This window comes from Xiphophorus maculatus, chromosome 15 (assembly GCF_002775205.1).
Source record: "Xiphophorus maculatus strain JP 163 A chromosome 15, X_maculatus-5.0-male, whole genome shotgun sequence".
NCBI classification, from domain to species: domain Eukaryota; kingdom Metazoa; phylum Chordata; class Actinopteri; order Cyprinodontiformes; family Poeciliidae; genus Xiphophorus; species Xiphophorus maculatus.
The window spans coordinates 21,602,328-21,620,790 of record NC_036457.1 but is presented as its reverse complement, the minus strand read 5'-3'; the positions used below and the strand labels follow the sequence as shown (position 1 = coordinate 21,620,790).

Sequence of the window (18,463 nt, the reverse complement as noted above, 5' to 3'; positions counted from 1 at the left end):
TGCTGCTGCAGGACGGAAAGCTATGCTATTCAGAAAACATGGCCGACACATACAGCAGGGTGGCCACGCATCAAGTCTTAAAAAGTCTTAAATTCATGTATCTAAAATGATGGCTTTAAAATGTCTGGCCTTTGATATGTTAATCACAAGTCTTAAACTTTGACTTGACTAGGCCTGTGATGTCTTGTCTCAGAAGTTATTGCGATAAATGATCATATTGCTGTTTTGAGACCATTTTCAAGTAATGCAAAGTATATGACATAATGCAAGAACACATTCTCAAAGATCAATAAGCTTTAAATTCTAATGAACATTTAATGTTGGAACTGTAAGACATTTTAAATATACAAAATAAATAAACAACAAATAAAATTAATTGTAAAACAAAATTGTCCTTCAAAAAAAGGGCTGGTTGAGACCAAACTGCCAGATTGAAGACTTTTATCATCCAGTTATTAGTAGAAAGAGAGAAAAGAGAAAACGGATTAATCATGCAAATGAAAATTATCGAGCTCGTTTTAATTTCTCATGAGATTTATTAATTTATTGATAATTGGGACAGGCTTAGTCTTGGCTGGACTATTTAAAGTCATATATTCTACGTAGGTTTTTCTTCTCGTGGGACTTTTGTCAGCTAAATTTCTCAGACGTCTCTATTGTGTAACTCGAGATGGTTGAGGCCAACAGTAACTCATTCCTAACATAGCCTGCTAACATATGTTAGCTATATGCTAAAAGACATATAGCTAGCTATATGTCTTTTAGCATCTGTCATGGGTAAGTCCACATTTATCGCCATTTGTCTGGACAAAGTTCATACATTTCTGTGGAGATATAGATATGAAATTCTATTCATAATATTCTTAAATAGTCTTAAGTCTGAGGTGAGCTGCAGAAATCTTGTATAGGAAGATATTTAACATTGAACATGTTCAGTTTATCATTGAGCCGCAGAGTTGTAGGAAGCTTAATGCCAACGATATGAAGCTTACCTTCCTCAGCAGGTTGCAGATCCTCTCAATGTTTCTGAGTCGCTCCCTCTGTAAAAGAAAACATTAAAACAGAAAAACAGATGTTCATGTTCCTTTAATGAAAATGTTAACGTGCTGCGAAAACAGCAGCGTCACATATACAGACATATTCAATAAATTAAACTCCTGTTCAGAAGAAGCTCATTAGCCAGATTAAAAGTACCTTTAATAGGTAGTCTTTTCATTATGGCTACATTCCTGTATGAAAAGTGCTTTTTATTATTAGTCTGATGCAATATTTGAACTGTAGAAGTCCCGTTTTTATTTACTGTAAGCTGAAAATTATCATAATTAACAGAAATCAAGACTTTCAAACATGATGTGTTTCAGTTTGTTATAAAGGTCCAGAAATAAACTGACTTTTCAATCATGTTGTATTTTATTTAATGGATCTGTAGGTGAAAGTGTCATAATTATGATACATATCTACCTACTGTAGGTCTAAATATGATTACAGATTAAAGAAAAATCCTGTGGATGCTCTGACCCCTCTAAAGACACCAAATCACATAGAAATCACTGTACTGTAATTTTATTTTATTTATTTACAAAATAAGCAAAGCCACAATGCAGAGGGAGCAGGTAGAAAAACTAAGTACACCTCGTTATTTAGAACAGAGGATCTAAAACTCCATGTTCAAAATCTAAATCGGATGCTTCAACAAATAAAAGAGAGTTCAAACTTTACACAATCTGTTATTTTTACCACGTAAACATGAGAATATGGAATAACAGAACATGGTGAAGCAGCATTCAGTTTCTATGCACCACAAATCTGGAACAAACTTCCAGAAAACTGTAAAACAGCTGAAACACTGAGATCCTTTAAAACCAGACTAGAAAACCCAGCTGTTTATAGAGTTGCTCCCGACTCAGAATCACTGGAACATTGACCAACATATCTGATGTGTAATGATGCCGTTGATGATGGCAATGTGTCTGTTACTGGTTTCACAATTGATAACTGCATGATAGTTTTTATCACATTTTTCATGTTTCTATGATGTAAAGCACTTTGAACTACCTCGCTGCTAAAACGTGTAACACAAATAAACTTGACTGACTGATAGAAGCAGTACAAATATCTCTTAAGTAAAAATGATTTAATTTTACTGTATAATCTAGCATGACCTTGTTTTTTCCCCCATCCTGTTAAACATTACATGTACACAGTAAAGTTTACTGGTTTTCTCTCTGGCACTAGAAGCTGCTGCTGCTCTCTGGACAGCAGTTATATTTGAATACTTGAGTGCTCTCTCCTCGTGTGCCGAGGTGTAAAATGCTGAAGTCGTGAACAGGCACCATTTCACAAGAGCTTTCAACCCACTAAAATATTAACTAATTCCTATTGATAATGTAACCTGACTTTTGAGTGGCAGAGCGGCACGTTTCCCATGGCGGCGTGCAAAACTCCATAACCCTGCCACCTTATGAATCATATATTCATTTGAGCGTGGGGCCGTTACAGCTCCTCCTCATCAAACAACAGAGGGTCCAGGGGAAACGTGAAGAAATGGAAGAACATCAAAGAAACGCTTCTCTGCGTCGGAACAACGCAAGAAAATAGGATTAAAATGCAGAAAATGGAACTGCTAATATAATTAGGCAGAGAGCTGTGTATGGATATGAGTTTATGAGTTTTGCTTCTTTGAGATTCTGTCTTTAGAAAGATGCTTCCTGCCAGAGGCGTATATGTACACATCTATTTATAAACCTGCTTACAGAAATATTAGCGAAAAGGATTAAAATAAACAATAAAGACCATTCTATACAATCATTTGTATAGAATGTGAATGTAATAAGTAACTAAGATTAGTTTATGGACACCAAAGTATGTTTTATAGTTTTCTGTGTTCAACATGTCTTAATGTAAATGTAGTTAAAACCCAAGAGAAGGGAGTGCTAATTAAATCTCCACTTTTTATGTAATATGTATGTAAGTTTTATTAAAAGAAACATATTTCTTACATATTTGATAAACTGTCACCATGACATGACAGTAGAAAGTGAGACAGGTAATCTGTGAAAAAATCCAGGTTCCTCTGGCTCCTCCTGGTGGTTCTACTGCCACCTGCAGAAATGCACCGCTCTGCCAGAAACAACCAATCAGAGCCACGAGGTTGATTTTCTAGACATTTTACACTTACATTGATAAACATGAAGCTAAGCTGCAATCAACTTTTCAGAAAAGATAAAAATCTCAGTAGCATCATTGCTGCAGCTCTCAGCATCAAGTGAGGGTAAAACAATAAAGAGGGAAAAGGTTAATGAGAGGTAAGTGGTTAGAAAAGAGGATTAGAGGGAAGATAAGGGAGGTAAAAAATCTCAAAAGCTCGCTATTAGAAGATGGCAGCAAAAAGTGGCATCTTATTGCCACCAGGTCTCCATAGCAACCATTAATTAAAGGTCTTTTAACAAGTCTTTACCAGCTGTGCCAAATACTGGGGAGGATGCTGTGTGGAGAGGCTCAAACATCAAGTCACGTCTCAATACACAGCAGAGCAGCAAATTAAATGTCTAAAAACAAAACAGTGAAATTAATGCTTGACTAACCCGATAGAAATATCAAAAAAGGTTCTGAGCATTAATAAGAGACCATATGATGGTGCTGCCTCGTTAAAGATAACAGATAATGAGGACTAATGAGAGTCGAGGGTCTTTATCCAGAGATAAGTGGCTGATAAGGACATGAGTCTGTTCAGGTTGGGTTTCAGTCTGACTTTAGCTCGGCGGGTGTCGAGCATTTCATCAAGACCTGGAAGTTCTGCGTCAGACAGTTTCCATTGACCACTTAATTTAGCAATTTGACATTTTGAAAATATGTCAAATTTGACATATTAATTTGAAAATGAATTTATTTTCAAATTTATTTTGAAAATAAATTTTTTTAGAGCTCATCACCTCTAGGAAGAGGTGGTTTTTCAGACGCATTGAAATTGGTTTATTTCACAAAACTGCAATGGAAACACATTATTTGCATTGCAGAAGTCACAAGATCAACAACCGGATGTTACTACTGGTGAAAACCACAAAGAAGAAGATGACAGGAAGTAGCGGGAGGATCACGAAGAAGCTCATTCACGTGATTTTAATTGCATTCCTTATTTAATGGAAACAACGCAATTGTGAAATTGTGTTTTTTTTTTTCAATATTAGCGGAATATCTACACAGCTTTGTGCTCATTTATAGTGGAAATGCAGCTACTGTTGATAGAACTGTTCTATTGGCAGAACTTTGTGCCATCAGAAACTGAATTTGAATGAGTTCCATTGGACGTTGCATTACCGAATCTGAATTGTTCAACTTGAATAAATGCTTTTATTAATGGAATCTGAATTAGCATAACTTGAAATTGAGTCTACTGCTTTAGAAATGAGTGTCACTAAATGAAAAGTTTTTCATATTTTGAAACTGAATGTATTTGCTTTGAAGCTGTATTTTATCCGAGTGAAAATTCTAGTCAGCCCAATAGCAACTTTCAGTATCAGTTCTCATCATTCAATTTCAGTTCTGAAATTCAAATTCAGTTCTTAAATTCATTTATTTGGGTCAGACATCTTTGAGATAGTCAGAGTAATAAAGTGCAGATAATAGAACTTTGTTGTACTTTAGCGATACCGGTAGCCGCTGGCCGTGGTACGGATCCTGTCCTAAAAGTATGATGGATCTAGGCTGATCGACCTGAAGTTTCTGTAAAAGATTTTCATGGACATCCAGTTTTTGCATGGGGCCCATTTCTGTTTGTTATGTGGGGGCAGTTAGGCTGAATGACTTTCAAAATGCTGCTCAGTAATTGATCTCCAAACTAGCCTGAAGAGCGTAGACGAGGTGGAGACATTAGATCGACCTTCAATTATCCAGGCAGGACAATTTAAGAGCAAATTTAGCAGAGCTGCCTTATATCAGCTTGGACAATGAAGCCCTGATGACGAAGCGTTGGTGGATGTCCGTCGATGTTAACAGCTGTGAAATCAATTTCCCATAAAAGCCTGGAAGATAAGCTGGGAGGACAGCCATGAGTCCATCAGAGGACACACAGTGAGCAGTTGTGACTGGGTGCTTGCCCTATAAAGATGTCCCAAACTTACCCCAGGAAAAACGTTTGAATGTAAAGAATTTTGCATCTTTATAACTGGAGTTGCACTGATTCCACATTAATATCTGTATTGGTTCTGATATTGAAAAAATATTCTAGATCAGGCATTGGTGACAATGTGCCCAATCCATAAGGGCAAATCTATTAATTCTAATTCTACGCTTTGTGCTCTGAGCGACGTCATGCTTTATTAATTACTTTACATTATATTAAAATTCCTAATTCCACTTTCTGGACCATTTGAAAGAAGGTTTGTTGAAGTTTATTTTTACATGTTTGACCAAAGTTAGTCAACCTTTTGTTTAAATCAGTTTCTTTATGATTTATTTTCCATTGGCTGTTATCCTCCTAATTACACTAACTGAAATAATTTAGGTTGTTTTTACATGTTTGACTAAGCTTGGGAAGATATTGGCGTATTTAGGTGTGCTATACTGGTACAGTTTTATCAGATAATTCTTTTATGTCAGAGTTTTGAAAAATAAATTATTTAAGTCAATCCATCTGTTTTTCTGTATCAGTATCGGCCGATACTAAACCTTAGATATCTGTATCGAAAGTGAACAGATACCGATTTTTACCGATTCAGGTAGGATCGGTCCATCCTTAACTCCAGGTCTGTAGAATCCAGGCATGCAGGCTGCTTCCACCATCAGTGGTGAAACAAAGAAAGTGGCTTTCAAGCACTCACTGAATTCCAGCATGGTTCCAGAATAAATGCCATCTGTGCAGTTTTTTTTCGTAAAATCTCTTTGCTACTGAATATCCCATGGTCAGCTGTTAGCGGAAGCTTTTGGGAACGACAACTGAGCTATAAAGTGGGTAGACCTTGTAAAATTACAGAGTGGGGTCAGTGAATGATGATGTTCATAAGGTACAGAGGTCCCCAAGTTTCTGAAGAGTTAATAGAGTCAAAACTCTTTACGAGTTTTTTGTTTGTGTGTGTGGTTTTGGGAACTGACGGTCTAATGGGACAACCCAACCGCTTCCTCCTCTGTCTGACCGTTACTTCTGCCACCCAAAAGATTAAAAGGCACAAAGTTAAAAATATTATCAATCACAATATGACAACATCGTCCATTAGATTCAGTTGGTGTTCACTAATGGCTGCTAATATTTTCAAAATCCTGTATGTTCACTGATAGAGTTAAGAGCTATTCTTTCTTCCTCTGACATTATTTTCAAAGACTTAAATGATGTTGAACAAGCTAACCTTGAGTCTCCTTCCCACACTAACAACTGAAGAGACATTTCATCGGTACCACAGACAAATAGATAAAACACACAGTACTTATTGAAAGAAATCATTTTTATTGCAATAAATGTTTTTCAACAAAAAGTAATCAAAAGGTGTACCTCATATTTCAACATGCAATAACTTACATGAAGAGTTGTCATAAATGTCTATGTTTTTCAGGTAGGACTGTATCATCCTCATTTGTTTCGTTCATACAGGTTTGGCTGTATAAACATTGGGAAGAAAATAAAACAGAAGTTAAGCTTGAATTACAATTCCAACTAATAGCAACTTCATGAAAACGTCTTTCAGGGCTAGGAAGTTCAGGGCTACATCTTCAACCTACGGCAGCAGTGAGGAACAGGAAAAGGAGGGGTTCGGGAATCTTGAGAGATGGAGGGAAAGAAAAGTTCAAGCAAAGGAAAATTAGATGAAACCTTTTGTACCCGTTTCCCCTGCTGGATTCTTTGATGCGTTCTCTATTGCATAATGATATGCAAATATGACAAAATATGAAAGTGCTTCTGAGTGGGGGGAAATCTGTCTAATGCACTGCTGTCAGACTTTTGAAACACCTTTCCAGCTGACTAATTTAGCTATGCCTCTTCAAAAATCCTTCTTCAGCCAGGTCTTCCTCTGCCTGACTACCTGCTTCCTTCTTCAATTTAATGTTCACCCAAGTTCCCATTTTTTCTGTCAGTTTTACTCCCTCTCTAATGTTTCTGTCCTCCTTTTTCTGCTCATCCCCAAAGACATCTAGAAGTCATTACGCCACAGAAACTGTACTTTGCAGACCTCTTAAGTCAAAGTCACCTTCAGACCAACTGCTGGTGCTTTGTGATGCATTATTGAGTTAGTAAAAGCCCATAAGACTCAAAGGAGAAGAATTTAGATGCGGAATCTTAAACAACTTTATTAGGGGAAGCTTGTCCGAGCAGGCCAGCCTTACTCTACATTCTTAACCATAACCTCTCCGCATTGTTTTAAAGGTGAAAGCAAACTTTTGAAGTGACACAAAAAAGATTTGTAGAACTACTTGCTTGTGTGACGTGCCAGAGGATTTTAATTGATATAAAAAGAAGGAGAAAATAAGATTTTGCTTACAAAACCACGCAGTAATGTCATTTCCAAAGTCAAGAAGTTTAAATCACCCACTACTACTTCACTTCCTGTCATCTCCCTGTACTGTCACTCTACTTTACTGTCATACAAGACAATAATGAGCAAGGAATGCAAAGAACAGTCAATAATCTGCCATCCATAATGTGAATGGCAACTGGTTGTGGCTTTTACAGATATTTGATTACTTCTCTTGGCAGAATTGGTAGACATCATTTAAATTTTTTTATTTCTGTGCACAGATTCAGCTATCAGTCCCAGTCCATGTTTTTTAAGCATTACATAGGAAGCACATTCAAAAAGCTCTATGTTCAGGCAAGACAAAGACTGAGATGTTTCACCACAATAACAAGGAATGTGTTTGGAAGAGTCAAGGTGAAAGAACATTGCACCAACTGTCAATCATGGTAGATTTGTTTGCTTTGCTACCAATAATGTACGATTACCTCAAACCTTGTCTCAAATCAGCAGTTAGATGGTTGGCACTCAGGCACAGTTGGGTTTTCCAAAAGGTCAATGATCTCAAACACACATCAGAACCGGTTTAAGAATAGATAAACCAGGCAAATGGTTAGCTTCTACCAGGTCTCTGACTTCAACTTTAATTCAAACTGTATTGTTAGAGCTGGGCCTGTACTAACCTAGCAACTTAAATGAACTTTGCTAATTCTAATAAGTAGAGTGATTGGATATCCAGCCCCTCCAGAAAATCGAGATGTCACTTATAATTCGCAAATTTTGCGCGGACTTGCAATTTTCACCAGTAATCACAACATTTCCTCAAATCTGACTACTCACCCTAACAATTTTGCTCTGTTCTCTTTTTTCTCCAATTACTGTAACTTGGCTGAAGTTTTACCAATCCTCATAGGCCCCTTCTAACTTAACTTCCCATTTTACGATGTCTCTTGAAAGTCCAACCTGCAAGATGGAAGCATATGTGGTGCTAAATGCTACTATTTGTCCTTCTTTTGGCAAAACCATCTTGAGCTGTTCTCTGGAATTTGCTTAGATTTCATGTAAGCTTGAATGACTAATGTGGAATTCTTTCTTTTCACTTTGACAAATCCTCAGGACAGGATTTTAACCCTAACCCTATCCCTGCCAACAAGCCAATGGATCAAGCGTTCAGAAACTCGTGATGTGGTGCAGCTCACCTCAACTCAAATCCACTGTGATAAAATGTGAATAAAAATGAAAGAATGAACACCTACCGCATGGAGTGGATTGCCTTGATCGATCGGCACCTTAAAGTCGGCCTGGAGCTCGTCAAAAGCCGTTATCTGAGGGAGAAGAAAGGAAGACGTGTTGAGTGATCTAATGGGAGGCGAAATGAGGCAGCAAGGAACGATTCTCAGAGGGAAAGTACGTCATTATCACCAACGGGCTGCAGAGGATTCATTCACCAAGCTGGACCGCATGTGGTCATATCCTTCATTCTGGACTAACAGCCGGGCTAATGAATGTGGCGTGTGCATGCACCTTAAGAGACATTCTTACTCTCAGGCCAGCTAAATAAAACTCGCTTAGAACCGTAAATGTCACACGACTATTTGAAAAAAAGTCAATTTATAATTTTCGATAAATATCTACTATAGGAAATTTTCTGTCATAAAGAGAAAAACAAAAACATACTTTTTTTTCAATATTTTTGGGACTTAAAAATAAAGATAAAAAATTTATCTTGATTTATCTTTTTTTCTGTAGTACAGGAAATCATAAAAAATGAAAGGAAAAGAAAACATATTCCAACCACATTAACAGATGTAAAAGAATATGACTAGTACTTTTAGTGTCATTCTTAGGGGAAATATTGCAGAAATATACTGAAAAAACTGCATCTGTTATTATATCTATATTTAAAACTTGACGTGATTCTTTTTCATTTTTATCTAAAGTTATAAAGAGCCACTGTGGAAAGTCTAAAGAGCCACTTCCTGTTCTGGAGACACAGGTTGCAGACGCCTGGTCAATGCAAAACCTGAACCTGTTTTAAAATATCACCCTGCTCTTTTACGTACAGTTTTTAAAAAATATTAAAATAAAAATAATTTCACTGCAGACATTTCCATCAAGTGGCCATGATGATGGCCAAATGCTGTAGTTGGAGTCATTCTCCAATGAATAGAGCAGTGGATACGTCTGACTGAAGGTAACACCCCATCCCTCTCCCTCTGTGAGAAACTAAGCTTTCTTTATGCAGCTGTGATGTCGGGTCTGAACTCCACGACTTGCTCCATGATAAAACCTTTGGAATAAAAATGCTAAAGCTGTTGCTTTAGAAATTCATCTCACTGTCCCGGCTTATTGAACCCGACTTCATTTTTTTGTAGTGTTCTCAAGTTCGTATATTAAAAATCTATCAAGACTTTAGGGCTTCCACATTTAGTCACTTCACAATCACAAACTTTGATGAATTTTACTGGGATTTTATGTGATGAGCCAGAATACTTTCCCAGATTTTTGTCAAAAAAAAATCTGTAAAGTTTTGCATGCTGACAAGCGGGTGTTGTTTGTAACCTTTTCTGTTTTATCCACGGTTTCCTCTCAGGTTGTTTGTGTCATCATTGGAAATTTGGGTAAATTATCCATTTTCCACATTGCGTGTTCTTTTCGAATAGACTTCAGTTTCCCGACTGATCGCCAATTACCAATCTTTAAAAATCTTTGTTTAATGACATGCTGTTTACGATTTTTGGATGAAACCAATTTTATGTTTACCTGAAATGCTGCTAAATATAGCAAGATATTGGCTAAGTTGGCAACAGTGGGGCAACTATTGCTAACTGCGACCTGATGGAACAGTCTGTCATTTAAACCTCTCTACAGGCAGAGCAGAAGAGGACAGTGGCAGATTTTTAGATCTTTGCTGAGGTAGAGAAGATCGGTGGATAAGATCAGCTTCACATGTAGGTGTCGGCTGATGACTGATCTCCCAAAATGAAGTAAATTAGGGATGATTGATGGGCTGTCTGATTTATCAGTGCGCCATATTTTCAATTATTTACTGGAAATGAAAATAGGCATACAACTTCACTTCCTGTTGCAGGATGGGATTTTCTTTTTTTTACTAAATACATAACTATTGGTTGTGTTTGCAAGGAAATTATCACAACAACCACATATTAAAGAATGTTATCTTAGATAAAAAAGAAAATGTGGGTATTGTGGAGGTGCTGTGACATTTCCAGGGAGCGCTATAGAACCCCATAGTGAAGCACTAGTCAAACAAATACGTAACTTCAGAAGCTGTAGAATTAATTAAAGTTCAAATTGATTAAAACTTGCATATAACAGACTTAGAGAATAAGAACATATTGGATTGGTATCCACCCATCACCGCGCTGAGCTCATGTATCCAGTGACGACAGATCAACAAACGCATCACATCCGTCGGTGTCACCCTGGCAGCAGCAGATGTGATGGTACTGTAAAAGCAGATGTTGAGGCCAGACGAGCAGAGCCTCAGGAGAGGACTGTTTGTGTGCGTCAGAGAGCAAGAAAGACACTGATGGGAATGATATGAGTGTGTCACTCGCCGTGTTTCACACGTACTTCAACTGGGGTGATTGTGTGTGTGTGTGTTAAGGAAAAGAAAACTTAAGATGAGCAGGTGTGTGCCACAGAAAGTTCTCCATGCATTCAGAGGTATACGAGCATTGCGGAAGCAGTGGCATGTGTTCAGGGAGATGACAGTTTCACACCAGCATTGGCTTATTTCCCCGGATTCGCCCCCACACTGCAGGATGGCTCTTTACGTGTTATTTCCCAGCGGATCCTAATAGTGATCCTGGCTCATTGCTTGGCTCGATTACAGTGTGTTAGCTTCCCCCCCAGGCTGCTCCTCATGGGCGACCAATACACCCCCCCCACACACACACACACAGCTTTAAAGTGTTCATCAATCCAAACAGAAAGTGTTTGTGAATGCACAGAAATACACTCTTCTGCAGAGGCAGATGAAAGCAGAGCAGAAACATGTGTTTGCCTAGCGTACACATTCTGCTGCACATAAAGGAAATACACAACATACACTGAATGTTCTGTGTCAAAGCTTCAGTCAGTATGGTATCTTTCAGTCCTTTCTGTAAATCAGTATGTGACTATTATACACCATGACCAAGCTAAGTTTCTAGAAAGTACCTGGAAAGTCCTTCTGATCAGGATGACTTTGGTTTGCTACAGCCTCATGATGGGTATGGAAAGGTTTTAAAGGGGCTGGAGCCACAATAATTGCATTTCCATTAGAAATGCGCACAAATGTTTGTTATTCTGTGGCGGGGTTTTTTTCAACATTAGCTATTCTGCTAATGTCGATAAAAACCCCAACACAATTTCACATTACATTTCTCCAAAAATCACACGTGAATAAGTTTGTTCACGTGATAAATTATTCCTGTGACTGATGTAAACGGTTACATGAGATGTGTTCATATTCCAGGCATGGTGCTAGCCCTCATCATATCTATCAGCCATCAGAAGAGTGGTCGACGGCTTCTTCAGGAGATGGAGCAACAAGCCCCGCCTACTTGGGAGAGGCTACGTATGCAGCATTTTGGGGAAATTGTAGTCGGCCATTTTATAGAAGAGTTATGGATTCAACATTTTAGAATGACACACAACTTTTTATGATCTATGTGATGCTGTGTGAGCTCTGGTGGAACCAGCTACACATTGTCAACCCCCCCCTCCCAAAAATTAACCATGATCTTTTTACTACTTCCTGACGTCTTCTTTGTGGTTTTTGCCAGTAGTAATTGATCATGTGACTCGTGTGATACGAAAAAAGTGTTTCCATTGCAGTTTTGTGAAATACTTCTACTTCCATACGGCAGAAAAACTCCTCATGTTAGCAAATATCTTTTTATTGAAAAATATGAGTTTTTTTTTTTTTTTGGAGCGTTTCCATTAAACAAATGTATAATTAGAACTTCATTGCACAATTCTACGGTTAATGGAAGGCAGATAGCATCATGCTAAGGCAGCAGCGTAACAAGCACTTGCCCAACAGTAAGTCAAAACAGTCAGTAAAGTCCACAAGATACAGAGAACGCATCAAACGTCACATGCTTAGCCGTGTTTCTCAACTAGATAAAACCACTACAGGCACTACTGCTGCTATTAAATGCAGTAACTTATTATTAGTATTATGAAAAGCCACACCTGGAATCAGTTTCTTAAACCTTCAAACAGACTCAACAGATGTGACTCCATGCAGTCATCAGGATTTTTGTGAGATAAAAACTATTTTATCATTTGGCATAATTGGTATGCCAAAGTTGGTAGGGCCATATTAAGAAAAAACAATTAAAAATGAAATTACAAGAATAAAGTCTTAGGAGATCTTTGGTCTTGCTGTGAAAAGCATGTAAATTAAAGGTTTGTTTTGTGAGGAGCAGTTAAGCAAATATGCTTTGTAAATTTTAATAATCTACTGAATAACTGTGATTAATGTGCAGAATTATGTTGAACCTTGAATTTAATCTAAATATTTTCACTGAAACAAATGTGAGATTGATGAGAAACAATTGTTTAATTCATCTACAAATTTACATAAATTAAGCTTCTGGATTCCAGTATTGTCCCTGGCTACACTTTTTTTTTTTTTTTTAAACATACATAAAACACACACACACACACACACACGATGTGAAAGTGACAGCCTGCTAGCAGCCACAGTCTGCACTGAAACGAACTGCTTATGCAGAATTGGTCATGCCAAGAGGAGCCGTGTGCCAGTTTGTTAGTTATTTCTGCAAGCCACTCGCTCCTTCAAAGCAGCCTGTTAGCATCAACATTCCCAGAAAAACAAGACTGGATGGACAAAAACAAAACATAGAAAAATAAAACCACTGTCATTGCCCCTGGATATCCTGCACTTTACAGATTTGAGTCTGTTTATCAAGTAAATGCTGCTCATGATTCTGTCTCGGTTGTATAATAGGGGGGTAAATTATGTTACATCCAATTTTCATTTAGAAAAAGTGTTATTGTTTTGTTTGGGTTTTTTTTTATTTTTTTCAACAAAGTTGAAATATCAATGAACAGGACGAATAAAATGAATACATTTTATTTATATACATTTTTGTGAGGTCAGAGAAAGACATTTATTAGAAAATGTTTCTGTTACAGCCAGATGGTGAATACTCATATTCATAGCATAATACGGAAAACGATGATGCACATGAAAAAGAAAACACTTTGCTTGTGTGAGGTAATGTATGGAGAGGCTGAGATTTTTCTTCTAAATCATCCATCGGACCTGTTTCTTTATGTTTTCCAGACATATTCCTAAACATTTTAAATATTAGTTTATCAGAAACATTAAAGCCGTTGGTCAAAAACAGGCAAATGTTTGACCTTGTCATAATCTTTCCTTTTTCTTGTTCTTTTTCTTTCCAAACCACTCCACATTTTAGTGACTCTGTAAATCTTTTTCCAATGCTTAAAACATTGAAAAGTGGTTAGATAAAAGGTTTACATGGATTATTTTATCATTGATCCGTGGAAACCTTGAAATAAGAGCAGTTACTCTAAAACCTGTCTTCTATTCAAACGACGTCTTCACTCTTTTAGAGGACTGGTTCACGGAAAGGTTTCATTAGCAAACGTCTAATTCAGAAGTATTTTTAAAGTTTCTACTCTTTCTAAATATTTTTTATAGATGGCTTTCAAGTTGGTCTGCATAGTTGACCTTGAAGTGTGTTAGTTTCTCCTAGACCCCCATATTAATATTGTTCTACCACTAGATGGAAGTCATTTCTTCTGAAGGTGAAAGTCGGTTAGTCAGATATGATATTTAGCTTAAAACTGTGGCAAGGCTACACATTGTCAATTGACATTTTTAGAACAAGCCATCTTATCCATAATATAGTCTTATTTTAATTGTTTTTGTGGGTAATGTTAAAATAAAAAACAGAATCATCCGTATCAAGAAAATACCCATGTATTTTAATAAAAGTACTAAATTCCTAAATATAAAAATCCTTGTAGTTTTGATAAGTTTTGTTTGTATTAACATGTTAGTGCTATTTGTAACATTGAAACAAAATAAAGGGAAAATGTAACAAACAGGAAAAAAGTAGACTTGAGCTGATTTGGCAGAACCAAAAATCCTTTTCAGACCATTAAATATAACAATTAAAGCAACGAACTAACAGTGAACAAACTCAACTATGAATGTTAATCAAGGAAGAAGAAACCAAGAAAGAAGAAAGTCCGCCGTCCTGTGTCAGGTTTGCATCCAGGTAGCACACAGAGCCGCCGTGACACATTACAAAAACATCCAGCCCTTTCTTCTTGTGTATTTAAATATATATTTACATCAAATAAAATAATAAGTGCTACTGCAGTGTGTAAGCAATCAAAGTTGTAACAAAAGAAACAACGACTTACTAACTGAGTCCTGTCAGAGGAAAGGGCCTTTCAAAAGAACCGGATGGTGCGTTAACGTCACTTCAGTAGTGTGATCATATCCAGATAAACAATCGGGATAAAGGAGTGAATCTTTCTAAACTGCTCACTTCTCCAGCTGGATGTTAATCCTAATTTAATATTTAAATCTAAGAAGCGGCAGGTGAAAATAGGAGCGAAGAGAGAAAAATGGCAGTGGAGGAAAAGGAGGGAGGACATAATCCTCAGGTGACGGCACTGTGCCGGGAAACAATGGAAACAATGGAAGGGCAGAGCCAGTGATGGATGAGGAGCTGGCAGAGGTTAATTAACATCTGGATCAATGGTTTGCCAAACCAGCCACACTAACAGTAGCCACTGTTATTGCTGCCAGGAAGTCATTTTCACAACCACATTGGTGATACGTTACAAAATCAGAGCTTTTTTCGATTTGTTTATTAAACTAGTCTATGATTTCATACTTTTAAACTATTAGCTTTTTTTCCATTTTGGCCACAGATACAGGATGAATTCGTTCTCAATTTTTCCCCTCTTAACTAGGCACATTAAAAATTAGGGTTCAACCTACAAAATGTACATCACAGGTGAAAAAAGGTTCATCCATTTTCCAAACAACTAGAATTTTTTTTGTGGCTTTAAATAAATTCATTTTGTATGATTGAGTCAGAAAAAGGCTATTCAGATGGTGACCTTTTGATATGGACTGATCTGAAACACTTATAACAACTCTTTGGTAGCCGTCTTGCGATCGGAAGGTTGTAGGTTCAATTCCAGCTTCCACATGTTGATGTGCCTCTGGGCAAAGCACTTAACCCCAAATTGCCTACCGATCTGCGTATCGGTGTATAAATGTGTGTGTGTTTGTGAATGCGACTTGGTGAATGCGACTCTAGTGTAAAGCGCTTTGAGTGGTCAAAATGACTGGAAAAGCACTATATAAGTTCTGTCCATTTACCATTCACAATGTAATGCCTTTTTCAGCCAGATTGCTAAATATATGGCAATATGGTTATTGCCATATCCTAGCCTAGGTATATAGGCTAGTTACTTATTGACATATATTAGGGGGATAACCAGTCTTAAAAATGCTCAAATATGAAAAAAAACAACACTTTTTTAAAAATCTTGTATCTTTCAATATACAATAACATGCAATATGCTATGTTTTACTCCAGATTCTCTCCAATTCTTCTAGTAAACGTTGAGTGTTTAACTGATTTCAGTCAGAGCCAAAGACAGTGGCACCAAGAACACTGAATGGAAGGTTGATGGATTGGGCTGCCACTAAAACAGAAGTAATTCACCTGAGGACTGTGCAAACACTGACTTTCTACCTCAAAACTAAACAATATTTTCCTCATTTGTCATCCAGTGCTGTCAGAGCCTTCCCACAGAACAGACTGATCGATCTACAGACTTTTTACCTTAAGCTGTCAGAAAACATTGATCCTTCTAACACCAGAGCGTCATTTCGGAACCCCACAAAGGCATACATCCTCATACATCTTTTAATTTCTGTCTTTGGAACCATGGTGACATGGAAAACACAATAGATGGATTGAGATGCTTCAGATCAAATGAAAAAACCAGATTCTACAACTAAAGCCTACCTTCAAATGTTACTTCCATTGGGGGAACATAATCCAAATTTCTCTGGTCAGAATGCTCTTTTCTGTCCCTGTAGTCAGTCTCTCCTTTTGTGTCCAGACCAAAACAACCTGTTTCCCTCCATCTTGAGAACACCACAGTCAGTAACAGATCACCGCATGCTGTGGCAGTGTCAGGTTTACCGATTATTCATACCACACCTCTGTTGGATTTGACAAGTACAGAGCTCTGTACTTGTCAAAATCTCACTGTGATGCAAACTCAGGCTAATTTCTGAGGAAAAAAATCCCCACAAGCACCACAAATATTTATATGGTTCCCTTCATATCTGTGCTGACACAAGCACCAAATCACCCTGTGTGGCACTATCGTCATGCCAATCTGCTAACAAATTCAGAAAATACTTGAGTTGTATTCGGCAGTTAAAGCTATTTAAAGCGCTTTGGTGAGGTGAAATATATATTTTTAAAACAAGACAAAAACAACTTGAATGAAATGATAAAAGAAAAGAAAGCCTAAATGGTAATGGCGAGTGTTCAAACATCTCAAATTGAACATTTCACGATGTCCTAGTCATTTTTCTTAGAAGGAATAATTTCAAACTTGAACTTAGTGAAGGGAAGTTTTTCTTTTGCAATATTGTATTGTGATGAATTTCACCATTCTATGAAGGCGCTGTCATTATTACCAAATAACTGCAAAAACATTTTAAAAAAATACTTGGTCCATCATGCATTTCTGTTGTTTTATGTTATGGCTGATAGCAGTATTGAGGGAGTATATAAATAAAATAAGGCATATGCAGCCGGTAAACCTCTCAGCCAACCAGTCACATTATCATAGAACCCAACAGCAGTGTGGATGATGCCAGTCTGTCTGTCTGAGATTCATTGGGGATTGTCTGCTGTGCTTCTAGGGTTTAATGACACTGAAGAGCACAACTACAGGCTGCTTTTTTCATACGGGAAGAAAATCGCTGGAGCCGAGCAAGATTGTCGAAGCTCTCGGCTGCGGCTCTCAGCAGAGGTCGCAGTTCACCTCGCATGTAAATTAAAATGCCTACATAATCTCTAATGTCTGTGCTCTCGTTGGGAGTTGTAGCGTTTCATTTTCCTAGAAGGAACAGATTGATTCCATGCTGGTTCGAAGTGTAACATTCAAAGTGTCACTACATCCCGAGGCGTGCTTTTTATTGATATGACAGTTACTATTCCTAATGGACCAATGCGTCCAGCTGAGCTGCCAAATGAGCTTGCAATAGCTGGGAGATTTAGCTGCCGCCTCCCTCCTTCCCCAACCAGGACAAAAATATAACGGGATTTCAGAGGAGAAAAAAGTTCAGCTTATTTAATTAAATAGTATGTCTCCCAGTTGATTTGAATCTTCCATGCATCTTCCAAGGAGACTTGTACAGACCAACCATGTTGGGAATTTGGCTTGAACTTCCCAGCATTGGCTAGAATTTGCATACCTGATTAGATTACTTTTTTTTGTAAACATATTGCTAGTTAGAGAGGCATAAGCAGTCACACCAAATCTGAGATCAGTGTGCAGTCATGTACTATATGTGCCTGTCATGTATGAGCGCAGTCTGGCTGTGAGCTTGCAACTCAACTTCAGTGGTCAGAGTCATGAATAATGCTCTGCACTGTCACAGCACCAGCTAAGCTTAAATTTAATGAGGTAGAGGGGGAAAGAACCCTTATTAGATAGAGGTAGAAGTAGTGACTGAGCACTGCAGAAATGCCCACCTTTACATTTCAGTTTAATTCAGTGCTGGCTATGTCACAGGAAGGGTTTTCACTGGTATATGGTTATGTCTGTGTTGCTGATTTTAACTAGTGTTTTAGATGTGGGCATTTATTGTATCATTAATTGTTTATTGTGATAAATTTCTTACTATGGCAAGAATTTGATTTACTGTTTTCACGATAAATTCTCATTTTTGATCCTTAAAA

General features: G+C 37.5%; 1 protein-coding gene across 2 annotated transcripts in view; it reads right to left on the bottom strand.

The window, feature by feature from the left end:
• Positions 1 to 18,463, bottom strand: part of cnih3 (cornichon family AMPA receptor auxiliary protein 3) — a 55,742-nt gene that overhangs the window by 32,024 nt on the left and 5,255 nt on the right. For both annotated transcript variants that reach the window (XM_023347908.1, XM_023347909.1), the window contains exons 2-3: positions 8,699 to 8,767; positions 993 to 1,040 (exon numbers count right to left, since the gene is read on the bottom strand). In XM_023347908.1, coding sequence (XP_023203676.1) covers positions 993 to 1,040; positions 8,699 to 8,767 — 117 coding nt within the window. The remainder of the gene's footprint in view (positions 1 to 992; positions 1,041 to 8,698; positions 8,768 to 18,463) is intronic.